Here is a 27,563-nt window from a genome sequence, read left to right as displayed (position 1 = left end):
TGAGTCATTTATGAGTTCACTAGTTGCCCTTCTTTTTATATCAAAAAGGGTGACGAGGAGGATGTCACAGCCTTTGCTGTTAGCCAGGATGAAACTACATTGGCAGTAAGTGGAAGGAGTGGACTACTACGCCAGTGGGACCTTGAAACAGAGGTCCTGGCCAGGACTTGGAAGGTAAGTTAATATTTTTTAAACATTTATAAATAGACTGTTGATAAAACTATCAGCTGTTCATATGAACATCTGTTTGCTGAACTCAAAATGAAAAGTTTGATGAGCTAGTTCATATTCACAGTAATGGATACAGCATGAAAAATGCAAGGCAAATAGAAGAGCAGACACCACAAGTGCTGACTCGCAACCAGAGTTTTATTGTGCAAATGCTCAATAAATATGCACGGGACTGTCAACAAAAACAAAGTATGAACAACTGTCACACTACATTGTACATGTCAAGGTATTGTTAACATAGCTCGTGTCACATCAATAAAAAACACTTAGAAAGCTTCTCTCCAAAACTCATAGAATGAAGAAGGCATTAAGGATTAAACCATTGAGATATCTTGCTTCTTTCTTTCCTTTTTCCTGCGCACTACCAGTCATTTCATCAAGGCCCCGTATCATGTATGGTGTTTGACTCGACAAGCACCCTTCTGGCCAGTGGCGGTTGCGACTCCACAGTCAAGGTCTGGGACATCATCCGGCAGTACTGCACTCACCACCTACGAGGAGCACAAGGCGTTTTCAGGTTAGTGTCTGACCAGTGTGGCAATTTTCACATTTACTTGGCAGGATTGAATCAACGGTGTACTCTGGATGGTTTAAAGGCGCAGGTTTAACAAGTGCGCACCTTAAAGGACTACTGAATGATATTTTTGACTCTTTATTTATTTTTATTTTTGTTAAATGAAGATCTCTGACCTCTAAACCCCAGAAAAAATATTGGCAAGCCTCAGAGCACCCTAAATAATTTAATATAAATGTTTTCTGCAGCCACTTTTGGCTTTGTTTCTCAGGAGATTACAATGTTGTGACGTCATGATGCAGAAAGTGGTCATGTGGGAGCAGGACATTACGAGGTTTTGACACACACTGCTGCTCGCAGCCGTATCGAGTGTCAAAACATTGCGATGTCTTGCTCCTACATGACCACCTCCTGTGTCATGATGATATCACGTAACAGTAGAAACAAAACCTAAACTCGCGGTAGACAAGCTATATCTGCAGCCCATTTAGCTCATTGTGGGCCATTTAGGGTGCTCTGAAGCTTGCGAATATTTCTTTTTTGGGTTTAGAAAACACCTGCTCGAACTTGAAGCTGTATTAGTTCTGGAGACAAACAAACATGCCATCGTTGTCCTTATTCACTTTCTTGTTTCTGTATCCAGTCTGCTTGCTATACTCATAAAATCTGGATTGTTCTAGTGAGGTATTTGTGGATTCTCAGAGTTTTAAAGAAGTAATGTATCAGTGGAGACTGCATTTGGTGTTTGCTTTCTATTTCGACAACTACATAAAGTCTATTTCTTACATATTTTTAGCATGGGCACCGGCGCCCTTAGCATGTGCATGTTGTGTTGGACAGTGAATTTTTGTAATGCTGGCCCAAGTCTGTTGCATGTAGTTGCCAATTATAAGTGAATACACTGACTAAGATAAACACTGCATAAATGCATCCGAAGTATGTTTCATGCCATTGCCATCTTGGATTAAGCTTTATCTCAATACCTCGCAACTCAAATGCAGACAGTCACTACATCTGTTTGATCGAGATCGGCTGCATTTAAGAGAAAACTGGCGGTGCACGTTTACAGAGTTTCGATTTAGGCCTTCAAGTATTTCACGAAAATGAATGAACATTGCAAAAATTTATAAACTCTGCATACTGGAAAGCACAGATAGTCAACGTGTTGCGTTGAAAGTTTAATGTATATTTTACATTTTTTAAAACTCTTATTAACAAAATAAGTTTGTTGTGTGATGTCATAATGTAGTAAGTCGGGTTAGTTGGCCTAAATGCTCATCACATGCAGTCTGCAGAATTGCAATACTGTATGTTTTTGTTCGTATGTGACGTTTTTGTATTATTGTAAATGCATGGTGGTGACAAACCTTTGCTTATGAAAAACACATGCAATTTTTTTTTGTTTGCTGTCCGAACAAATTACCAAATTACCATATTTATTCCATTCTAATGCATGCTTTCTTTGAAAAAAAAATGTACTAAAATGACATGTGCATTATATTGAATACGAAACCTAACCTATGATAATGACAAGCTATCATCATTGGCTATAAAAGTTTCTGTAATCCAATTCACACATTGCTGCAGCTGTGGGAGCTGTGGTAGCTTTGTGTACACTTCAACTTTGTTAGGCTCCCTTGGTCTGCAAGGCGTTGAAGAGATGTGGTATCTGAAATGGTCATAGATAACCCCACAGATTATATATGCGGTGGGCCATTGATAATGGCAAGGAGGCCTCCAACTGCTGACAATGAGTGATGCTTGGTCCACTGTAGCTTGGATGAAATAAATTATCGTTTTCTGAGTGACAACAAATTGCCATTACTCTTCTTATCTCTCTTACCGTAAAGAATTGGTGGGGAAACATTCAAGGGCATTGCATTTATAATTTCTTGAGCTATGAAAATGTGAATGCATGTCGCAATTGAAGGCATTGCATTTTTGCATATCTGGCAGTGAAAATCTGGTGCACAATAGAGTCCAGTAAGTACTTGCACTTGAAGTCAGAGGAGAAATGATTTTCTTCCGTATGACTGCACAGCGTTGTCCGTTTTCACCCTGACGCTGAAGTGGGCCGGCTGTTTGGAGCAGCTGATGACTATCACATTCACGTCTGGGGCCTGTCCAAAAGCACTCTCTTGGGCTCCCTCGAGGGTCATTTCTCTGTTGTCACTGACCTGCAGTTTCTAGACGAAGGAAGTAGGCTTCTCAGGTAAGGACAGTTGAAAATCTTACTGGAATGCTATCTCGCTCAGAAGGATGCCAGTTATTTTGTTTTGATAAATTACAGCCGGGCAGTGGTTGTAACTTGTATGAAAGCTTTTCTTTTCTATTACAGTGGAACCTCATGGATTCGATTCTGCGTAATACGTTTTTTGGGATAAGTTTTTTTTTCCCCGATAATGCAATTTAGTTGGATAATACATTAGATGATACGCTTTTCGGATGATACGCTTTATTTTCTAGTTCCCGTGAAGTTCGTATCAATGAGATTCTACTGTATATGTTATTGCAAAATGTCACAATTAAATGTTCATAAATTATACCACTGCTCAAGCTTGCGAGATAGTCTTAGTCGCAGTATGTATCTTATTGCATCGACCATGGCGTTGAGGATGGAAATAAATCTAAATATGAAGCTTTCTTTCTCTCTTTCTTCCATCTGCACACATGCATTCATTGGTACTGCATTTGTGCGAAATTTCTAACTTCTAAGGGTAACATAGTGTTTTGATATTCAAGCTTGTCTAAAATATATTGACAGTGTTATTTATTTTACATGTGAAACTTGCTATTTCACTGGCCTTCTTGAATTGTTATGGACATTTTCTTTTCTCATGTCCCTAGACCTGAGTACATTATAACCAGTATGTGACAAAGGTATTTTGACATACCAGAGAGGTAGACTTTTTATAAGAACTGTTTCCTGTAAACTTATACTTACTGGAGTAACTGAGATTTTTAGCCAAGGCTCATTTGTGATCATCTGCAGTAGGGCTACTTCATAGCGGTTCAACCTCTGACCTCAGCATTTCACCATTTGTTCACTTACAGCTCGAGCAGAGACAAAGTTGTTATTCTCTGGGACATTGTTGGGCTGACATCATTGAAAACTATACCAGTCTATGAGGTAAGGAAGGCGTGGGCTCGGAAGATGAACTCGAACCCAGCTGAAAGTTCTTCCAACCAATGCATTTCACTCTCTTGTTTTCAGTCTGTCGAATCTTTGATAGTTGTGCCCGACTCTTCTCCAGTCAAGTTCATCACAGCAGGAGAGAAAGGTACTGTATTACCATGTAGAGCTCTGTTCACCACTTTTTATCAAAGTGGAGAAATGCATTTGAAGTTAAAATAAGCTATTTCAGAAATAATTTGCTGCAAAAAGTACTTCAATATGTTCAACAGAAGCGGAGTTATTGGCAGTCAAATGCACCCTTCGTGGTGCTTCCGCTCCTTCTTCACTGCCTTGCACTTCGAAGGCTACAAAGGAGTGGGGTGTGGCCACAATGCTCCGCCTACTGTACGTCACTGTGGCGCGCAGCTCAAGTTTGATTTTAGATGTTGAACTTTGATGCCACCACTTCCGATTTTGGTGCCTATGACTCGCCAAACATATGACAAATGCGGTTGTCCTCAACGAGCCTTAGTGCGTTTAGCCAGTGGACTTGTTGCGGTGCCTGTGGTATCTGCGCTATGCAGCAGACCGCAGCTACATGCAGCTGTAGTGCGTATGCACAGCGTTTGCTTCATGCAGGACAGGGCTTGAGTTTGTGTTTGCACTCATATGCCCAAGTCTGGCCGTGCTAAATGGTGCGAACCAGCTTTGTCCTTCAACGGCCTAAAGATAGTAGCCACACCCAACTTGTCCATTTTGAAGCGCTATCAATCAGTCTGCCTAGGTGCCTCACCAGCAGCGGCCAGGAGCGGACACGCACACTGGCAAGCGTGCGTGTAGTCTGACCTTAAGTTTCGCGAGATTCTAGGCTAGTTGAGCATTTAAAGCTAGTCGAAATTAGCAGGACCCTATAGTTACGACACCGATAAGCAGCGTGGTCAAAGTTTTACTTACTACGTGGGCGGCTGCAGCCGAGCGTCAGCAGATTATAGTCGGCTTCTTCCGGAAGTACATAATTATTATCAAAAGCAGATTTTTGCTTACTCCAGCCTGTTTATTAAACTTCATCAATAACTATACACAGTAACAGTAGGAAGCAGTGCACTGATCCAAACATCCTTCTTGATTGATGTCAGCTATTAGCCAACAGCAGCCGTGTTTTCTTACGAAATAAAGCGTCCAGAAATGAGTGAGGAGCAGGCTTCTGTTGAAAAGAGAGTGTTTGAGAAAAAAAGGTGGCTCCATGCTCTGCTTGTGAGTTCCATGCGCTGTGCACGACTGCAAAAACTTAGCTGAGATGTTCACTGCAGCTTATGCTATCTGCGGACTATGTTTTTTTCACCAAGCTCGAGGGGTGGTTTAGGACCCCTTAAAAGGGCGCTTAAGAGAGAATAAGTCTAGCTGTATTAATAATTTAGCCTTCTACAATACCAGCAAGGCCACTCTTATTGCGAGAAGACATTTACAGGGCTGCTCACTAGGTCTAGGTCTGGTCATTGCAAACAGGCAAGGGTGACCCCTAGATCATGTGGTGGCAGTTTTGTCTGCAAAGTATCAGATGGGTGCGCAGTGCAAAAAACTGTTGAAATTTCAAACAGAAGCATGTGGGCCCTGAGCGGCGCTTACAGCCAAAGAGTCAAGGTTACAAGCACCAACGCCTCTATGTAAGACGCACTCCCTGCAACATCACCAATTATTGCACATGACTTCGATAAATCATCCTTAGCGGAATGTGCAGCGAAAAAGGGATGAGAAGAAAACAAAAGCGGAAGTGTGGCTGGTGACATAAGCGTGACATAGTCTTCAGCTACAGTATTAGAGAAAGCAGGGAAGGAACGGCGCTTGCATACGCTAGTTGAGGCAAAGGGGGGGGGAAGTGTCGATGTTGGCAGGGAAGCTTGCCTCCTGGCACCATGGTAGTGCAACATTTCAATTTCTCCTCTCTCCTCAAAAGAATGTGCGTGCCTCATAATCAAATTGTGGTTTTGGCACGTAAAGCCCCATAATTTAATTTTTTATTCAAAAGAATGAACCAACTTGAAAAATCCATGCTGTAAAATGCCCCCTAGAGGGTGCCCACAAACTTCCACCGTATAAACAAAATTTGCAATGGCGCTAAGTGAGGGCCCCTTAAATAAGTCAGAAAAGATGCAAAAACGAAGGACGGGTGGCGACAGCCGTCTTAAAGATCCTGCATCAGCTCCCCATAATGGCATGCATTTGGATAACGTCTGCTTAGGCCTAGGTAATTTTTTTATCGGTAAAGAGGACTACATTCTATTCTAAAGGTGCCAAGGCCTTAACTTACCATGTTTCAAGAAATAGCCATAATGCCCCAAATGTTAAAAAATACTTTGAAATCCGTGGCATTACCTACATACTGGTGCCGAGGTTTCTACACATAATTAAAAAAAAAATGGACCTTTGATTGTCATTTTATTTTTTATCATTGAACCTCTCACCATGAAATTGATGAAAATAGACTTTGAAAGGAATACTTTATCTGCTTAAACTGATTTAGTGTTTCTCTTGTAAGAGCCCGTGTCCCTTTAAAGAAGTACTGAAAGAAAATTTTTGTCTTGTTTTGTTGCTTTATTGAAATGCTGTTGACCCATAAGTAAGCTATAGGGCCTCAGTTTCCTGAAAGTCCAACAAGTGATTGATCACATTATATTTCATTTCACAAGTTCAATATGCATGCCAAGTACAACATGGCTTCAAACGTGAAAAAGGAGACTCATGATGTCGTCAAAACTGGTTGTGCTGGTCTTGTGGTACCAGATATCAGTGATGCATGCGCACACACCATGGCCGTGCTGCCAAAAGCCGAGTCCGTTCAGCACTTGACAGGACAAGAAGGGAGGGTGTGTCCCCTGTGTTCTCAAGAAAAGTGAACAAATGGAAGGGCCAATTTGGTAGCTTTCATTGGCACAGTCATTTTATGGCTTTCAACCGCTGCACTTGCCTTGCTAAAACCCTAAAAAATGCAGTATGTAAATGCAAAGAATAAGGGGATCGGAGTGGCTTGATATTTCGTTAATTACAACCATGCATGTAACATACAATGAAGCCAGACAAAGTACAGCGGAGTGTAATTGTTATATTCGAATGAAATGTAGTAATTACCAACATCTAAGCTGCGTCAGAGAATTCACACGACACACCACCATGGCACTTTTTTGTTGTTGCTCAGGGTTACTACGGACATGGAACTTGGACACAGGAGTTTGCGCACGAGAGCAGGACAAGGGGCCATCAGACGAGGAGGCCATCACACGACTGCTGCTATGTCCAGAGCGCAATGCTTTAGCTGTTGTTACCTATGATCACAACATAGCATTGCGTTCTCTGAGTAGTTTTGATGTCGAGAGGCAGGTGAGTGGCTTGTGTTTAATTTATAGTTGCTATGAACTGTGAACATTATAATCATGCTGTTACTGCTGCACTCGGGTTGCATGCCTCATAGTCACATGCTTGAATGTCATGCACTTGGTAGCATGGATGCTGTAGCTCGACGTCACTGTAGAATAATATGAAGGGTCCTCATCTTATCAGAATTAACGGAAGAGTGCTGATTTTGTAAGAAACTAAACCTAGCTCTTCTTACATTATTGATCAGAGATTCAGCTTAATATGCTTTGTCTTGAAGGGAGTGCACTATCCTATCTTTTTGCATTCCTTGTCTCGCATGGATTGAAGGCTCGTTCAAGCATGATATTGCAGTATGGGATTGTTTTTGATGTGTTAAATTTTTATGTGACTGAGTTTCAGATACGACTAGCCAATTTTCAGTGTCCTGTAGTGTTTTGTTTTTAGAAGTATAATGCAGTTTTAGTGCTGAGCTGGTAATGTGCAAATATTTCTTTTCCCCCTGTTTTTCAGTTTGTTGGACATAATGACGAGATTCTGGACGTGCGATTTCTAGGCAAAGAGGAACGCTTCCTGGCGGTGGCTACAAACAGCCCCCATGTACGGATATTTGAGCGGGACACATTCAACTGCCAGCTCTTGAAGGGCCATGCAGACACAGTGGTGGCCTTGGACACGTTTGCATCTGATCCCACGCTGCTAGCAACAGTCTCCAAGGTGAGAGCCTATGTCTTCAGACAAAAGTGTTCAGCCATTGTGAGCACATATTGACTCTGTGGATTTGTTGGCTTAGTTGATAGGGCATTATTTTCAAAAGAGAGAAGTTGAAGGTTTGATTATCTGCTAAATTATGACCGCTTAATTCTCTTGCCATCCTTTTAGTTGCTTGGTGACTGGTGATGGGACTGTTTGATAACATTAATGGTTCACCATACCTGCCGAGTCTCCCGGATTACCTGGGAGACTGCCAGATTTGAACCGTTTCTTCCGGTTGTACGGTTGACAGGAAAATCTCCCGGAAATTGCAGTTGTGTCCCGTTTCTATCCGCGTCCAGCGCTTTGTCAGGCCACATTGGCAAAAAGAAACCAATCCAATCCAGTTGGAAGTTCATCACGAAAAAAATTGTCAAGAAAGTAGTACGGAAACCCTATACGTACATGCTCTATTTCGTTAACCGCAGAGCCGCTCCTTACGCTGACGAGGTTGTCGGGTGCCCTAGTGGCCCTAGCAGCATTAAGCTAGCGAGTGAATGCCGCGTTCCGCCACTAGCAACACTAGACTCTCCGTTGTAGTCCTCAGCGTCAGCCACTCTGGCATTGCGTATTCCCACAGTCAGTCATGGCTTTAAAAGCAAGGAGCGCTAGCACAAAAAGTGTCTTAAAGTATTTTTAATGTAGTGCTCAGCCAAAGTAACGTTGGGTATTTTGTTGATAATGAGTGGCAATTTGACATCGGCAAAAATACGAGGACGCAGTGCCGCTCGTCCATGTGTCGCTTGTCTGCTGGAAAGCGTCATCCTCGCAAAATGTGAAAGAAATAAAATTTCTTACAATCAAACTTTATCTGAAGAATTTTTGAACATAAGCCATGGTTATTTAGTGGCTTTGACATTGCGCTGCTAAGCACGAGTTCGCGGGATCAAATCTCGACCGCGGCAGCTGCATTTAGTTGGAGGCGAAATGTAAAAACGCCTGTGTGCCGTCCATTGGGTGCACAATAAAGAACCCCAGGTGGTCAAAATTAATCCGGAGTTCCCCACTACACTTGAACTTCACGCGTGCCCTGTTCTCTGTATTGCGCATGCGCGAAACAATGAAGAAAATGCACTTAAAAACTCGCCTGTGTCTAGGTCCCCACTACGGCGTGCCTCATAATCAGATGGTGGTTGTGGGGCGTAAGCCCCGAGAACTTAAAATAAATTTTAACGAATTTTTGAAGACAACGAAATGCAGCAACGAAATGCTTGCAAAAGTGAGACATTGATGTTCATGTGGTCATTTGTATATTTGTAAATAAAATTGTATGGAAGTTCTCCTGTCAGTAGTACTTGAAAATATAGAGGGGGGGGAGGGGGGCTGACCACCCACGCCCCCCTGGGTCGGAAGATCTCCCGGATTTAGTTTCTTTGAACTTAGCAAGTATGGCCGAATTTATATGTGACTTTTTATGGTTTCGCAGTCCTGTAGATTGCTTCATTAAGCACTTTCTCTATTTTAGTCATAGGGAGGCTAGGTCTAGAAACTTTTTTATCAAATTTAACCCACATATGATTACATGTCACCATGATCCTACTGTAGTCTCACTATCATGTCTTTGTAACAAGATGCCTCACTTTTGGGTGGATGTCCCATGCATTACGGACACGTTAAAGATCCCCTGGTGGTCAAATTGATCCAGATTATCCCACTACATTGGGCCTCATAATCAAATCGTGGTTCTGGCACCTAGAACCCCAGAATTCCATTCAATTCAATTCTGGTGGCATATTCATATGCAATACCATTCTGTTATCCTGTGTCTGCACTTTTTTTGCACGTAAATGCAACCTGCTGTATAACAGAGCAAATGTAAGAACACAAGGCTGGGTAGGCTGCTTTATAAGCTGCCCATGTGTGAACACGTTAGTCTGTGAGCACAGAGTTCCAAGTTGGATTGTGGCCATAGTATCCATATTTTTATGCAGGTAGAATGAAAAAATATACTCCGGTTTTCTCTATCATGGCATCTCTGATAGCCCAGGCGTTGCTTTTGAACTATAAGCCAAATTATTACTATAAACCAATTAATAAACCAATCAAACAAATTGTAGGGACCCTTTAACAAATTTGTTGGGTTCCAAAAGTTTTGGTACTTGGTAATTGTACTATAGCATATTTATGTTAAATAAACTTTGAAACTTTCAATCGATTTAGAAAAACCAGCCAGTTGAAATTAATCTGATGCTCTCTACCATGACGCCTCTGATAATTCAGGTGTTGCATTTCAAACATTATACAAAATGAGCTATGCAAATGTTCACAGACTAATGTGTTCACACATGGGCAGCTTATAAAGCAGCCTACCCAGCCTTGTGTTCTTACATTTGCTCTGTTAAACAGTAGGTTGCATGTACGTGCAATAAAAGTGCAGACACAGGATAACAGCATGGTATTACATATGAATATGCTACCAGAACTGAATTGAATTGAATTCTGGGCGGCCTGTCCAGGCATCAGCAGCATTGGAAAGTAGATTTTTAATAACAGACTAAAATTTTGTAGCAGAAGATGCCTTTGATTGCCTGACTTCACGCGTAGCACAGGTATAAAAATTTTGAAAGAAACCTTAATGAAGACAATACTTTGGGGCATTGTACTGTTCAAGAGCAAGTTAAGACTGTGCAAAACCATGCCTATTTAATAATTAGCTGCCTCACTGACAAGGCGACCAGAGTTTTGTAATGGGGTGTTTGTTCTTGAGCAAACACCTGCACTCTAAAAAATCTTAGGCCCCAAAGGGTGTAATCTTGTCCCAACAATAATAATCAATCTTGCATACACTTCCTTTATTTAACACTGTGCTTGCTACTTTCCTGTCAGGATTCCTACATCGCACTGATATCTGCATGTCATTTGTGACCCGGAAGTTGTGGTTGCCCAGCATTAAAGAAGGGGAGGGAAATGCAGACAAGAAAATCCGAGGACGCCTAAGCACTTCATATGAGTTGTGAATGCGAAAGCATTAATGTCCGGTTGAACTCCGCTGAGTGGTACTTCGAGTTATGAATGCGCTCGGGCAATGGCGTCGCAACCAATGGGAATTTAGGTGCCATTTCGCTGCTACAGATGCCGGATGCCGGCTTTTTCGCTCAGTGAGCCATTTGACGCTTTCGCATCAAAAGATATAGTTGACGTGACTATTGTTGGGGGACAAGTTAAGCCCCAGAAGGTGCAAGCAAGTAATTTATAGCATGTGTTTGGAATAGTAAATGTTCATCTCTACGTGTTTCAGTGCTTTTTTACATGCTCTGGAGTACGCAGGGACATTTCATTTCCATTAATGTGCTCTACTTTTGTCTTGCAACTGCAGGACAACACGGTGAAGTTGTGGAAGCAGCAAGATGATGGCTACATTGAGTGTCTCTTCACAGGAAAGGGGCACACACAAGGAATTGGGGCTGTTGCTTGCTCACGGTGAGTACAATCAGTTGAGGTCATGTAAGTGAGTGTGCAGCCATGCAGTATTTGACAGAGGCAAATCTTAATACAGTATAGACCACTTATAACGTAACCGCTTATATTGCAGGACCAGATATAGTGCGGTCTTTTCAGACTCTAGTTAATTTTACCATAGCACTTCATGTATACACGTATCGCTTATAGTGCAGTTGCAGGAAACGAAATACCGGTTATAGTGCGGCTGCCTGGTAGTACGGAAGTCAGCGGAGACGGCGAACGCTCCCCTCAAACGGGCGGCCCAAGGAGTGCTCGAGGAAGAAAGAGGGACGAAGGGGAGGAGAAGGGTACGTGGTACGAACGAACAGCCACTGAGGCTGAAATCAGAATCTTGAATTCGAGTTGTGAATATCACGGCGTGCATAGCGAGCGAGGGCCACGAAACTGCCAATGCCGGCCAACGCTCGCTTCACGATAACGGCAGTAAACGAAACTTCAGGGAGCGGGCAGCGCCGGCGCAAGGCACGGCGAAGGGCGCACGCCAAGACCGTGGAATGGGAGCGAGGAGGGTGGCAGGGAAGTGGATTTTGCCTCGGCAACTCCGCCGCTTCGGTGGCTCCCCTCACCCTCCTTCGTAACTCCCTCACTTTCGACTGTCACCGTGCGCGCCCGCCGCCGTGCAGGCGCCATTGCTCCAGCCGGCCCGGCGCCAGCTTCCCGAAGTTTCGTTTTCTGCTGTTATCGGGAAGAGGGCATTTGCCGGCGTGGGCAGTTTCGTTGGCCGGCCTGGGACAGTGCCGCTGCTTCCCTCTGCGCCGTAGCCGCAGCGTGCAAGGTGAACACGTGACTAGAAAGTAGAGGAAGCATAAAGGAGAAAGAAGGGTTCACTGCCATTTTCTACGCGTGGCTACGGTAGTGTGGCTGAGACGTCGGCATGTACACGCTTCTTCCGGCACAACGCAGAATCGGCGACCTTGCCATTTGAGAGAAGGTGAAATTTCCGCCGCATTTTTTTTTTTTTTTTCCGCGCACGACATTGAGGGGTCTCTCCTAAGCTTTTACTCTGTGGCGGTGCCGGAGCAATGCCGGTCGGAGGCGCCGCCTCGTGATTTGGTTCGATTTAACGAGATCCGACTGTAAATTGAATGCAAACGTTCTAGCCGCATTCCTCGACTGTCGCATACGCGTGGCGGCTCGTTGCACACGTTTTTCATATGTGCGGGCCTTGAAAATTGCTGCTTTGGTTATAGTGCGGTACCGCTTATAGTGCGGGTATTCGCGACTCCGGCGACTTACGTTATAAGCGGTCTACACTGTATGTGGTATCGTTATACGTGGATTGCATTGTAACAGCCGGGAAAACGCAGCACCCGGGAACGTAACAGCTGGGTTCTACTGTAGTAGATTTCAGATTGAATATCGAATCGAATTGAATCAAGAAAAAAAAATGAATATCGAATATCAGATGATTTTTCACAAAATTTAGTGCTTACAAATTTTGGCCAAAAAAATGCGGACCTTTGCATGCTTTAAAGTCTCTTAGCATCGTATAACAAGAATGCAGCAAGCTATCAGTAACTTAGCATGCAGAAATCAAGGTATACAGTGCGGTTTACTCTTACTGAATGGAACTCCAAGTTAGTATGCCAGGGCTGATTACAGTTCAGGGTTGTAGTGATGATGAAGAACTCAGTAGCAAGAACATTGAATCACGAAACCAACTATTTTATTGGGTGAACCTGTGCCCAGAAAAGCAAGTGGCACTCAAAATACAATGATAGCAGTGAGCGAGCACAGTCGGCAATCATTGAAAACTTGATCTCTGGATCAGATGTGTTGGCTATTTGTACATGGCTCAATGAACTTTCCAGTGTAATCGCTGGTGCTTGCAGTGTTTGCGTTGCGCACAGAAATGAATTACACAAGGCTCGGCAACAACAGATCGTATTTTTATGCATATAAACCGCAACAAAAATGCAAAATATGTTACACTAAAGTCGAGGTGCGGGTTATACGCGAATTCCGCCTTTCAGTGTGGCTTTATGGCAGTGTGTTTCGCGCTGCCGTTAAGCCACTGTTTAAGGCTAAGTTCTCTGCCATTTAAGTTTCGTTATCTTCTAGGGGAGCCCACCCTTGTGCTTTAAAGCTCCCCTCCATGGTTGCCCATTCTCCTCCTCATGATGGATTGCCAATTTGCGTTTAATAGTTAGCGAAAAGTGCAAGTGGCTCCGGCAAACTAGAACTCGGATCACAATAAGCTGCTCTCAAGAGCTGTGCTAGTGCAGCAGAAACTGATGATAAAGCTTTCACACGACGGTAACTCATGAGTTGAGCTTGCAAATTGTGTACTATGTGTACGTCAACCGTGCCCATGGTGCTCCCTTGGTCCGTGCGAAATGCTCTGTGATACGGTCAGTTGCATTTGCTCCGTTGCCGTTGCCCACATGAGGGCTGCTCCGTCCGCGCTGTCATCCTGTCATCAGCTGCTGGCTGTGAAGATACGACATGGATGAGTCGTGCCTCCATTAACGGAGACTTTTTTGCAAGATTTTTAGCGTTGCTGTATGCATTTATTTCCGCGGGTTATTCAAGGTCGATCCAAATGGGTCGCAAAGCTTCAGGCGCAAAGCGGTCCAGAATCAATTGTCACCGACATAAGCCATGGTTGTTATGGTAGCAGTAATTGAAGCGCGGCTATGTGCCGATGGAACAAACAATGAGAAAGCAAAAAGTAATATTCCTAATCAGTGCTTTGTATGTAGAAAAGACAGCTCTTTCTAAGTTATTTAGAGCCCGCTACAAAAGGGGGTCAGGGTCAGAAAGGGGTCAGGCAAGGAGACACAATCTCTCCAATGCTATTCACTGCATGCTTAGAAGTATTCAAGCTCTTAGACTGTGATGGCTTAGGAGTGAGGATCAACGGCGAATATCTCAGCAACCTTCGGTTTGCAGATGACATTGTCTTATTCAGCAACAATGGGGACGAATTACAGCAAATAATTGAGGACCTTAACCGAAAGATTGTAAGAGTGGGGTTGAAGATTAATTTGCAGAAGACAAACATAATGTTCAATAGCCTGGCAAGGGAACAAGAATTTCGGATTGCCAGTCCACCTCTAGAGTCTGTAAAGGAGTATGTTTATCTAGGTCAGTTACTCACAGGGGACCCTGATCATGAGAAAGAAATTTACAGAAGAATAAAATTGGGTTGGAGTGCATATGACAGGCATTGCCAAATCCTGACTGGGAGCTTACCACTGTCGTTGAAAAGAAAAGTGTACAATCATTGCGTTCTACCGCTGCTAACATATGGGGCAGAAACTTGGAGGTTAACAAAGAAGCTCGAGAACAAGTTAAGGACCGCACAAAAAGCGATGGAACGAAAAATGATAGGCCTAACGTTAAGGGACAGGAAGAGAGCGGTGTGGATCAGAGAACAAACAGGGATAGCCAATATTCTAGTTGACATTAAGTGGAAAAAATGGAGCTGTGCAGGCCATGTAATGCATAGGTGGACCATTAGAGTTACAGAATGGATACCAAGAGAAGGGAAGCGCAGTCGAGGATGGCAGAAAACTAGGTGGGGTGATGAAGTTAAGAAATTTGCAGGCGCAAGTTGGAATCAGCTATCGCAAATACAGGGGTAATTGGAGATCACAGGGAGAGGCTTTCATTCTGCAGTGGGCACAAATATAGCTGATGATGATAAAAAGGGGCATTTACGCCGCTTTCAGTTACAATACAATGCAGCTTTTGTTGTGTGCAGGAAGGCATGCTCGTGAAGTTCACTTGCTTCTATACACCCCCCTCACATTTTCTTGTGCGCGTCAACATTTGTCTGAATTCTAGTGGCGCGGTGTTTTCGAGCTGTGTTTCATTGTTGTTCAATGTGTTCAGTCAAAAGTAGTGAGTTACGATTGCCAGAAAACTGTTTACTTGAGCTGCATTCCTGAGGCTGCGCTAGCTGACGGGCTTGGTGTCGGGCACTAAGACCAGCACTCAACACTCAAAGCTTTTTTCAGTCTGTGAAGGAGCGTTGTTTTAACGCGATAGCGTTAAGGGCCCCATGTCACAGAAAATCCGGCGTCGGCATCCGTGGCGGAGAAAATAATCCCGAACCACCCCACCCCGACCATGCAGGCCCTCCGTGTGGTGCAAGGTGTTAGTGAACAAAAATTGAATTTCTCACAGTGAAATCCATCAGAAAAATGGTAAAGTACGACTTAACTACAACCTACAGACATGGTGGCGTCGGATTGTAATTTGAATGTAGAAGAAAACATAATTCTGTTACGAGGAAATTCAAATACAAACCCCTTTTCCAGCATTTCTACCATACCAACATCGACGCACTCAGGCATGGTACTTGCGAAAATCATATCCAGATGGCGTTCGTATCTTCGGCAGGTCAAATTGGGACTTCGACGGCCTAATGCGTTTTAGACACGTGCATGTCGGGGCAATAGCAAACAATTAATAAAACAATAAAAAAAAAGGTGCTAGGGCCTTCACATTTGAATATAAGACGACTTATATTGCCCCTGGAAAAACATTTTTGCGGCAATGCATTTCTGTTCAAAAGTGAAGCCGACTTTAAGGGGATTGGTGCAAGCTTGGTCTTTGTAAGTTGGCTTTCTCACGTTGTGTGTTGCAGTGAAGCGCTTCCACTGAAAGAAACATGCAATGCGAACGGGGCCCGATAACGCTATCGCGTTCCACTCTTAAAGGCGAAGCTTAAGCGTTCTCCAATTTTCTTTCCTTCATTTTGTTTGAAATGATTCAAATGTTGCTTATTGTGTGAAATGGTGCAGAACATCTCTATGTATCTGCCAGATGTCGTATTACTGAGCTTTTTCTAAAGAAAGGCTTCAGCATGTGCTGACCAGCTGTCTGATGGTATATCAAGCTTTAAGCAGGACACGGGCAAATACAGTAACAGTTCACGCAATAATTTCACTGTCTTAGAATGAAGGAAGTGCCCAGGTGGGGAAGCTGCGTCTGCTGTTGATGGTAATGCTAGGGTCCTGCTATAGCCAAGGTAATAAGTCCTTTTGTTTTGCAATAGTATACCCACATTGTTTATAAGATGGATCCACGATTTCACTTTCACTAATATTGCTTGTGGGTTTCACTTACTGTTGATGCTTCTAAGACTAGAATTCATTTCAGACAGTTAGTGCTTTAGTGCTACTATTCAAGGAGCAGTTAGACAATTTATATGCACATATGCAAACAAATGCAAAGGTTGTGTGGCACAATCAGTAAATTGGGGTTTTTACATTCTTGCTCTGTTTCTTTGTTTCTTTTGTCATGTTTTCAAATGTTGATACACTGAGAGCTGCACTGCGAAAAAAGCTAAAGTGCGTAGTATGTTCTGAAATTGTCGTGTTTGCTGCTAGTGTTCCACATCAAAACTGTGAGGTTGATGCTTTCTTTTTTTTTAATCTTGTGAGTGAATCTTGTTTGATTCATTTTTGCAGCCTTTCAGCCTCATTCCTGGTGACAGGGTCCCAGGACACTACATTAAAGCTGTGGGCCGTGCCTGAGCGGCCACGGCTGGTTGCCATAGTGGACCCGTGCGCTGGCGCGCCGATAACTTCCCAACTCACAGTCGCCGCACATGAGAAAGACATCAATGGCCTGGCTGTCTCACCTAATGACCAACTGATTGCCTCAGCATCGCAGGACAAGACTGCTAAGGTGCTGACTGCTATTACCGGCTCTGAAAGACACACTAGCTGTGTGATTTTCGAACCTGTGGGCTGGGAACACTTAGGGGGTGGCACCAGTGTGCGGCATTTTCATCCAACCTATCATGCTGCCATATTACACAGTGTTGGAGCACGTTTTTGTGTGCATAGATGATTTGTTCTACAAAGTTAGAGGCTTTTGTATGATATTTATGGCTACACTCACTGTCCTGCAAACACAGCAAGAGCATCTGTTTTTGTATGTAACCTTGGGTGAGTGTGGTATGTTTTTGCTGTGTTATTGCTGTTGCACATGACATTGGCCAGCAGTAAGTGAAATCTCAACCCAAAGCCAAAATTTCAGCATGGTGACTTGTCTATGTCAGGGCAGCAGCTGTCTTCATTGGGGCAGCAGTTGTTCTGAAGACAAGTCTTCTTTTCAAGATGTTGGCTTCAGGTGAATACCCCTGTCACACGGTACATGTAATGTCATTTGCAGTAAATGACATTCATACCTAATGTCATTGCAGTCTTGCGTTCCCAGTCTACACGAGTAAGCAAAATGGCATTTGCAATTGATGGCAATGTTTATCGGCAGGCTGCTATAATAACGAAACCTTACAAATCGTGCCTCTTTGTTTACATATTTTCACTGTATTGTTAGCAATACAATGGTAAACTTTGGATGGTTGTTTGAAAATATATTACATTTCAATTTAACTTATCGATTTTGTAATTTTTTGCCAAGCCACTGTCGTCGAGATTACACAAGTCGCGCGTGAATGAGTTCGGGAAACTCATTCAGTGGGCGAATGTCATTCACTATGCCCGCGTAGAAGCAACAAAAATGGCAATAACACGTAATCTCATTCGCTGCGAATGACATTACACGTGCCGTGTGACAGGGGTATAAGCCTTCCTTGTGTTCATCCACTTTTAATCCATTCAAGACTTATCGCAGTGACCGTAATGTTTTGTGTGGCATTGACCAGTTCCATCAAGCTGACGCAGTCCTCGGTAGCGTTGTCAATTATGTCGTCCAGATGCAGATTAAATGCGTCCAGATGCACCCACTTCTAGATAATTCTATCACGGTAATGCAACTTTCGTTTGCAAGATACATTATGTGCTTAATCTGTAGGTAATGCATGCTGGTATGGTTACACATCTTTGTTTTGCTAATCTATGTATAACCAGCTGTTTCAAGATGAAATAATTTTCCTGTTGTTATGAGAGACTTAAAGGTTCTGCCCACCGTGGGCATTGTGGAAAATGCCGCCCACAGCTCTAGTTGTAATTACTTTCCTACCATCTCCATGAATTCTTTTATCACGTTGAGACATATTACAAGGAAATGTGAAGTTGAAGTTGAAAAAAAATCAGACTTTTCTAGTGTGCTGCCAGTAAAATTCAGGCTTAGGGAGGTTCCATTGCACCACATTTGTGACATTTCGTTGACACAACACCACCATCTTGATGCCGTCATAAAAAGTAGCGAACGGAGCTTCAGATAGTCGCAGCGCCGTATTTTGACATGCAAAAATAAAAGCAAAAGAAGCAAACAAAAACAAAAAACTAGCATTGAGATTCATTAGTGCTGTCACGTGTGCCCAGGAAGCACTCCTATTGGCTGACGCAGACTTAAATCGCTGCCATGCGTTTTACATGCATTTTGCCTACGATGAGTTGTGAATTTCTTCATCCCGGTGACATTTGTCAATTCTGGTAGGCTGCGTTGCTGGCTTAAGTTTATTTTGTTAATTGGTCCAAAATGCTAAATTGTTGAATGTACCATTCAAAATGGCGTCATGGTCGTATCGTAAAAAGGAAGACAATAGAAGAAAACTTTATTTACCCCCCTCCACCCAAGCTGCATTGTTGCTGGCTCACATTCCTTTTGCAAAATTGTCGAATGTACCATTCAAAATGGCAGAATTCAGAATGGCAGAACAAAACGAAAATGTGAAAGAAATGTTTTTCTTTTATCTGATTGGGGTACTGCCAGTATCCTACACACATGAACGTACAACCGAGAAAATGCACATACCGAGAACACTTAAATGAGATACTACCATAATTTTTCATGACAGACATGAGTTGTGCAATCGAGTTACTTCAGCTTCATAAAATTGCGTGGCACTTGCTTAATTTGTCAGCAGATTCTAATTAAATGTCACAGATTGTATAATTGTTACTCTTAAAACGTTTGAAGTGTAGCTAATGTGCAGTCAGGGGAGCTGGGAATGATATTGAATAATTTGATAATTAACTATTTTTACTATCCCGAATGCTTGCTGGTTTTGTTTGCTAACGAGGCTGTCTCTTGAATGGCACATTCACAATGTCCTTTCTTTGTGTACATTTCCTCAACTGCTTGTGCCATTGTTCTTCTGCAGTTGTGGAATGCAACCGACCTCAGTCTTCTGGGTACATTCCGTGGACACCGCAGGGGCGTGTGGTGTGCCAGCTTCTCCCCTGTTGATCAGGTTTGTGTATTTTCCTGCAATGACTGGCTTTCTTTTCGAGCGTTATAGCTTTACAAGTGCTTTCAGCTCGCAACGTGTTCATAGCTTGCATTACAAAATTATTAGAGATGGGCGAATATTGAATTTGAGGTTCGAAGTGGATTTGAAGTGAATAGTGATTTGTTCGAATAATTTCGAATCGAATAGTTTGAATAGTATGTATCACATATTACAGTAAAGCCAGTTAACTCGAATTTCACGGGACTGAAAAAAAGATGTCCAAGTTAACCAAATGTCGAATTATCAGGGTATCCAGAAAACAATAAGCAAATGCTTACTATGTCAGCACGATTTTATTAGTGTAATGGATGAGCAAATACTTTTGCTGTTTTGCACAAAAGCAGTGCGGAAGCTGCAATTCTCGTCATCTGGTGTCTGATTGGCTCTTGCAGCGGCGATCGAGGCCTCGCAACTTCTTTTGGAGCACGGCCGCGGCGCGCGCCATCATTTGCGACACGCTTTGCACTACCGTGTGCACATCCCGATTATTTTTTCGCCACTAAGCTGACCACCAACAGATCGCATGTCCATTGCGATGTAGCCAGTGCTCTTCATCCTCAACAGCTTTGCACCGAGTCAAACCAAAACAACTGTTTGTCGCAACCGCGGCCGCTATCGACGCGATTATGAACGGCGACTTTGCGGTGCTTAAGGCACGCGGCCGACACACACACCGAGTCAGAATGAAACTACCGTTCGCTGCAACAACTGCAGATGAAATCGTGGTCGCTATCTTTGCGATCATGGATGGCCACTACGCAGCTTTTTAGGCACGCGGCCGACGTGCGAATTGAGTCAAACCGGAAACTACTTTTTGCCGCAACCGCTGCGGAAGAAACCGAGGCAGCTATCGACGCGATCATGGATGACGACTATGAAATCCCGTGGCCAACGCGTTGTTATACGCTGCGGTAAATGCAATAAAGGCACAAATAGGCACGAAGCGTTCCGTCATTGCTGTCATTCACGTATGATTTCCGCTGATGACTATGGTGATGTGGACTGCGCCACTTCGTTTCGGTTGTACGCTAGCGCCGTTTCTGCTCTTTTGCGTCGCACATTTCCGGCTCTTTAATGCAAAAACGTATAGCCTTCAAGATTTATGGTTGATGTATGGCAGCCATGACGAGATGTGTACCGGCTGTCCGTGGCATCTGGCTACCTATTCGGGAGCGCTGAATTAGAAAATATCGAATACGTGAATTGGAATCAAAGCAAATAACGAATATAGCATTATTCGATCGAATATTCGACAATACCAAATATTTGCCCATCCCTAAATATTATCTTGCTTCACTACCCCTGTAGTTGCTTTGGGTTCCTGTGTGGAGTTTGCCTTAGTGTTTCCTCAACAGTTGTAACCCAAGTACAGTGCAGTCCACTTGACGACATCAAGAAGAACAAAAAATCCGATCGTTATAACCGATCATCACTATATCTGGACTGCCGTGAAAAAAAAAGCTGCTGGGCATACCTTTGTAGCTCCAAAACCAAATTTACCATTTGCGATAAAAATCGACATTGTAAGAAGTAAACTGTGAAAAATAAAAGTTTATTTATACCTCTAAGCAGCGTGTCACATGTTTGGCGCACCTAAATATCTAAATCTGCACTAGCTTTTGCAGAAGTTTCGGGTTGACAACCGCGGTGTGCATGGAGTCTAGCTGCTGCGCGAACACTGGTGGCTGTAATTTAGCTTGCGTGAAACCAATGAGTGACTCGATTGATGACAGTGCTCTTTGGGTGAACATTGGAGTCGGTGTCAAAGACGGGCCATTGTTAATCTCGTGATCACTGCCACTGCTGTCGTTGCCTCCGTCGCACAACACCGCCCTCTGTCGCAACAACGATTGCCTCATCGCAGAATGAGGCAGCACTATCTGCACTCAGACGTCGAAGCACCACCTGTTTCATCGTTAGTAGCGAAGTGCTCCCAGAGTTCGGTAATGTCAGTGGCTTCCACCGCGTTGGTTTCACCCATGGGGATTTCGCCCTGGTGCATAAAGCCCGCCTTTTCTGTTGATCGGCATGGCTACTGGTTCTAGCCGTCATGATCGTGGCGCTCCCAGTTTTCAGAATCATCAATATCGACTGCGTGAGCTCGTACTTCTTTCCAGCGATACAGCTTTGCACTTTGTCGGCGCACCTATCGCTGCCGCTGCTTCCGTGGCACATTTCTGCGCTTGCTGAGAGAGAGAGGGAGATAGGAAGCGCAGGTGCCGTTCGCTTCTCGTTTTTTTCTTTGTTTCCTTTTTGTTTTCTTCCGCTCTTCTCTTCTCTGGACACTCGCGCGATCGCCGGTGACGCGGACGCAATGCTCTCTGTAGCTTTCGCAATCGGTGCGGGCGGGACGCGCTGCGCTGTAATGGTGGCAGATACAAACTCGCGTAGGCAACCTTTTTGCCCTGTCTCGACTAAGGGGAACTTGGCAATGGAAATTTTACGATTATTCTGCATGGAAAATACTGCCCAGAAGGCAAACTTTCAATTTTTGTATCTGATATGTGGTGAATAACATATCGTTATGTTTTTTTTTCTTGTAGCCTTAATGCATAAGTTGATACTCTTAAGTCGACTCATCGTTCTAACCGGTATGTCGTTATATGTGGTATCATTATAAATGGACTGCACTGTAGCGATAAAGAATTTTAGTGCAAGTGCATTTCTTTAACCTAATAATACTTTTAGTACGAAACAGTTAAGTGTTGGTTCGGGCTAGTTTGTAATCCGTAACTCTTAGGTTTCTAGTGCAGAATTTCTTTTGCTTGTGTTCCTTTGTGTATTTATTCAAGGTGTCTGGCATTAAACTTTAGTTAGAAGTTACCGCTTGTGCCTGTCATATTGTGTGTTTCAGTGTCATCTTAAAATTCAAAGTGCTAGTTGTTTTCAAAGTGCTAAAATAGCATCAACAGATGACATCAATGAATGCAACTCAAAGGTGATTTTAGCATTAAGTGAACAAATGTGAACGACATACTAAGTTGTTAAGACTATACTACAGCGGAATAACATTAATTTGAACTTCCTGCCAATTAAAAATGATGCAATGGTACTGTCTTAATTATGTGTACCGTTATACTTGATTCTAACGTGCCCTGAATGTAGTGCGCAACCTGCTGGGGCGGCTCAGTCAGCTACGGCGTTGCGCTGCTGAGCATGAGGTCGTGGGATTGAATCCCGGCCCCGGCAGCCGCATTTCAATGGAGGCGAAATGCAAAAACGCCCGTGTGCTTGCGTTGTAGTGCACGTTAAAGAACCCCAGGTGGTCAAAATTAATCCGGAGCCCTCCACTACGGCGTGCCTCATAATCAGAACTGGTTTTGGCATGTAAAACCCCAGAAAAAAGAATCTAGTGCGCATCCAATTTTCACAGGCTTGAAGTAAGAAAATAAATGTTCACTTGTATGTAACATGCCACCAATTCGTAAAAGGAAACTATAGCATGCCCCCCATGTTTGCTATCAGAAAAAACGAGATGTGCAGAATTTACCTTCACAGATGTATTTTTATTGCGATAGCAATTATATGGACACTCCAAAGCACATTTCTGCCGTCGGCGTCGCCGTTGCCGTGAGGTTCCGTATGACGTCAGTGGAGATGAAATCGTCGCCGCACGTTGAACGCTGTATGTGCGAGTGAAAGGGCGCGAGGGACGCGTGCTTTCACGGGGAGTGAACGCACGGCGAAGAAAAAACGCGCGTTCTGCGCCGTGCTCCCTTAAGGGCTGCAGAAGTAGGCGTCTCTTTCCTCCTTTACAATCACCATATATGTAGAACAAACGCGCCTTCTTCCGACGCGCGAAAGGCCGTGGCGGGGAGGGGGGCGGGAGGGGGAGGGAAGGGGGCGACGTTTAGCTGCGGCATCAAGTGCCTATTTATATCAGAGACTCCGGCAACAGTCAACAACGCCGTACGCATTTTGTGCGAACGCGGGCAAAACGCCGACGGCGTCGACAACAGTTCTGCGTGTTGCCGGTGCTGCTGCATGTCCAAGTTTATGCAGCTGATAAAGGTACTATCCTTACTCTGTATAGCTCTCTACTAATTTGCTATCGCAATTGATGCTTCGCCTTTCGGGTGAAACTGCTACATTTTTTTGTTTAGCAAGCTGTCATAATGAAAGCAGCACGCCGTCACCATTTGCGCTTCATTGACCACAGATATCAAGCACACAGGGGCGGCATTCTTGAGCGATCACTCGCCTAGATACTGCTATCACTTTCGCGAGACTGTATCAAACTTGTCGTGGTATGTGGCCAACAGCGTTCCTGTCAATGTGAGCAGATAGTGAACTTGGCGCAGCGCCAGAAGCACTGGCGGCCGATTTATTCGGTGCCGAATCATGTAATATCTCGCTAAATTGATAGTGTAGTCAAACGTACTTATATAACGATCCCAGATATAATGGTTTATTGGTTATAGCGACCACATTTCACTGAATTTACGATTTTCCGACCCTGTCTATTAAAGCTGCGCCCATGTATAACGAACGTTTTCAACAGTGGCGTACTGTTACAATGAACGCTTCAAAACCGGTTGCGGTAAAAGTAGGGTGCACATAATGTTCTGAAACACGGAATCGCGACCGAAGTGGGCACACGGCCGCACCCCCCCCCCCCCCCCGCTTTAGTAGAACAGCGACGAAGGTACGACTGCCGTTGTTGTTTTTTACATGTCTTTGTTCAGATTTTTGTCCCTAAAGGGCTGCGCGAAGATCAGCGAGCACCACACGTGGGTTTCAGAAGCCCCGAGGAAAGTCACTCACTTTCAACCATGCCAGAGTAACCATGCTTCAGGGCAAGGCAGAACCATGACCGTGGTCTCCACGATAGGTGCTATCGTCGTGGCCACGACGGCGGCACTTTAGTTGTTGTACACTTGCGGCACCGCATGCAATCTTGGACGTCATGGTAGCGGCACTCTCGCTTAGAGTAGGCAGAAGTTACTATGGCGTTATCGGGAGATCGCGGTTCGTCGACGCTTTGTTTATCTCATTGCCGATAAACATCGCGATGGCATTCTACCTTTCGAACTACGTACTTTTTCGACCGAAGCAATATAGAAAATGTAACTTTGCGACTTTCGGCACGTGACATGGCTGACGGCAAGACCTTTGCAAAATGCCAGCAGGTTGCAGCATTTCCAGCTAACTAGATTGCTTCGCCATCATTCTGGATCCACTATTGTCCCGCTGTTAGTAAAATACATAACAAGCTCTTGAAAAAGTAATGGCGGCGCTGTGCTTGTAGTTTCGAAATGGCAGGTAATCAGAACTGGCTAGGCTCCATTTTGAAAGAGCTACAACGCTGCATTTTGCTCTTTAACGCTTTTAAAAAACTGAGCCAGATGTGGGAAAGTGCCAGGAACAAAAAATAAGATATTAAGAAGACGGAGCTATTGAATTTGTTATAAACGGGTTTGACTGTATCTCTGGAAGTTATTGGCTTGAGAATACCACTCTTGATCATAGTCGAGCACAAAATGAACCATCAGCAACCTTGGCAAAAGTGTGCTCTGTCGCCATTTTGTGATGGCGATGACGCTGCATCTGACGGCTTTGACGGTAAGCCGTTACCAACGCAACGAATGCAGTTTCATATCCGATTATAATGTGCAGGCAGTCTTTAGACCCATTTTCTCAGGAAGAAAAGTGTGCATTAGATTCGGGTAAAAACAGTATGTCAATATGCAAAAACACCTGGTAATTTGTATTCGTGATTTTTAACAGACCATGCTTCCACCGGCAGCGCACCAACCCATGGGTCTCTCACACCTAGTTGCATGCCAATTGCTGCTGGTGCAAAGTCTGCAAGCACAAAAATATAGTCGCCAAACAATTTTAGATGCGAAGCAGCTTATGGCGGGGGCTTTGTCCATCTCTCCATCCGACGCTCCGTGCGGCGTCCACACCCGCACTGCACATGCGCATCCTCCTCCCCCTCCTCTCCTTGTCTCATCTCCTCTCCTCTTGGCATTCCTCCTCTCCTCTCCGGATTGTGCAACGAATGGCAACACCTGCGGCTCTGCGCGCGATAATGCGAAGCCGCTTAAGTTAGAGGCTCGACGGTAGGCGCTGCAAACACCGCTGGGGGGCGCCACTGTAGCTCGCGGTATAATGACGCGCGCTCCGCTCCTCTCATTCTCCTCCCGCAACGCCGCGATGAGTGCCACGAACAGCGCCAGCGTCAACGCCAGTGTCAGCGCCGTGGACAGCGACGCAGAGAAGAGGGCTCGAGCCGCTGCCACGAAACGGCAGCGGCGACAGGCCGATCCCGAACTTCAGGCTTGCGAAGCCGAAAGGAAACCTCAACCTAACGGAAATAACGAACTGAAAACTAGTGGGAACTTGAGTCGACCCCATGGCTGCTTCGCATACTACTCAGGGTTCCCCTACGGGAAGATGGTGTAATTTTTTTTGGACCTTAATTATTTATTAAAATTATTTATTTTATTTTGCCAGAAGTTCTCTTTCTGACTCCACTTTCTTGTCCCCTCTGTGCCACTTTCTTGTCCCACCCCCTTTCTTTTTTTTTTTTTCCAGGTGTTGGCCACGTCGTCTGCCGACACAACTATCAAGCTTTGGTCTATCTCTGACTTTTCTTGTGTCAAGGTAATAGACTTTCACTGTCTTAATCTAAGTCATATCAGCATTTTTTGTTAGTGTTGTCTACAAGGACTTTCTTAACTTAGATAGGCTGCTTCTTTTATGTACAGCTTGTGCTACTTGTATGATAAATATCTTCTGCAGTACACGGGACAAATATGTTGGCCGTAACGCCTTGATAGCTATCAGTAGTTTATATTTTGCCTGCCTCAGTGGCTGTTGTGTTTTGCTTGGGTGCATGGGACCACATACTTGATTCATTGATTTAGCAGCAGTGTTCTGATGTGGGTTGGAAGGCAGTAATGATCATGCATGTTAACTAACCACAGGTGTTTAAAAGGAAATCCGGACTAACTTACATAACTCAAGTGTTTCTGTTGGAAATGTTATCTCCTGGACTTATCACTTGTTTGTATTTCATTTAAGTTGTTTGAGGTTTCCTGGAAGTTTGTTAGTGCTTCCTTAATTAAGCTTTTTAATTGTGTTCGAAACAGTTGATAGTTTAATTAGGGGTCAAATAGTGCTCATGTATAGACAATGTTACTTGAAAGATGATGAATAGTAGAGCAGTTTGTCATAATATTTTCGTTCTTCTTCCCTTTTTTGCCCGCATTTCAGACATTTGAAGGTCATGAGTGTTCTGTGCTGAAGGTAGTCTTTCTAGCTCATGGGATGCAGCTTCTTTCGAGGTAAGACTTAGCACTCCAGTTAAGCACTTATGATAAGTTTGAAGCACTGCTTCGTACTCAAGGATCGGTTGCATTTACACATGACTGATCATGATCAGTGATCATGATCTTGATCATGATCAATGATCATGATCTTGACAGGACTGATGAAATTGATTATTTATCTGGCAGATTGAAATTTGAAAAATTATGTAGACCCATGCCTAGGCTTTTCGAGCATTGTGGCAGTTGTCATCTGTGTTTCATTACACTTCTTTCTCTCCCCGCTCCCACACCGTAAAGTGCTCATACGTACCAGTTGAAGATGCAGATGTTAAGCAGCCTACAAGAAACACATGTTGACTCGGTTATCGCAGTGGAAGTTCATGCATGTTTTCAAAGCTTTGCGAACCTTTTTTTTTTGTCATGTTCACTTCTAGTGGCGCTGATGGCAACTTGAAGCTGTGGAATGTGAATGCCAACGAGTGTGTGCAGACATTGGACGAACATGAGGACAAGGCTTGGGCCCTTGCTGTCAACTCTGACGAATCTCTGCTCATCACCGGTGCAGCTGACTCCACCATATTGGTCTGGAAGGTACGGCAAGCTCTCGTTTTGTACTTTACGCTCTAACATGTCCAAACAGTGACATCATAATTCATTACTATATTTACTTGTGCAAGGTTCGTCCTA

At 44.0% G+C, this 27,563-nt stretch overlaps 1 protein-coding gene across 1 annotated transcript in view; it reads left to right on the top strand.

The window, feature by feature from the left end:
• Nucleotides 1–27,563, top strand: part of LOC119455613 (transducin beta-like protein 3) — a 38,708-nt gene that overhangs the window by 943 nt on the left and 10,202 nt on the right. Inside the window, exons 4-16 of the mRNA XM_037717027.2 lie at nucleotides 49–174; nucleotides 600–748; nucleotides 2,787–2,957; nucleotides 3,800–3,875; nucleotides 3,960–4,026; nucleotides 7,054–7,235; nucleotides 7,743–7,946; nucleotides 11,299–11,402; nucleotides 16,865–17,084; nucleotides 19,471–19,560; nucleotides 26,140–26,208; nucleotides 26,821–26,891; nucleotides 27,311–27,467. Of these exons, the coding sequence (XP_037572955.1) occupies nucleotides 49–174; nucleotides 600–748; nucleotides 2,787–2,957; nucleotides 3,800–3,875; nucleotides 3,960–4,026; nucleotides 7,054–7,235; nucleotides 7,743–7,946; nucleotides 11,299–11,402; nucleotides 16,865–17,084; nucleotides 19,471–19,560; nucleotides 26,140–26,208; nucleotides 26,821–26,891; nucleotides 27,311–27,467 (1,686 nt within the window). The remainder of the gene's footprint in view (nucleotides 1–48; nucleotides 175–599; nucleotides 749–2,786; nucleotides 2,958–3,799; nucleotides 3,876–3,959; nucleotides 4,027–7,053; nucleotides 7,236–7,742; nucleotides 7,947–11,298; nucleotides 11,403–16,864; nucleotides 17,085–19,470; nucleotides 19,561–26,139; nucleotides 26,209–26,820; nucleotides 26,892–27,310; nucleotides 27,468–27,563) is intronic.

Source organism: Dermacentor silvarum, chromosome 6, assembly GCF_013339745.2.
Source record: "Dermacentor silvarum isolate Dsil-2018 chromosome 6, BIME_Dsil_1.4, whole genome shotgun sequence".
Classification (NCBI taxonomy): Eukaryota; Metazoa; Arthropoda; class Arachnida; order Ixodida; family Ixodidae; genus Dermacentor; species Dermacentor silvarum.
Note: the sequence above shows the minus strand (reverse complement) of the source record. Positions and strands in the feature narration are given on the sequence as shown.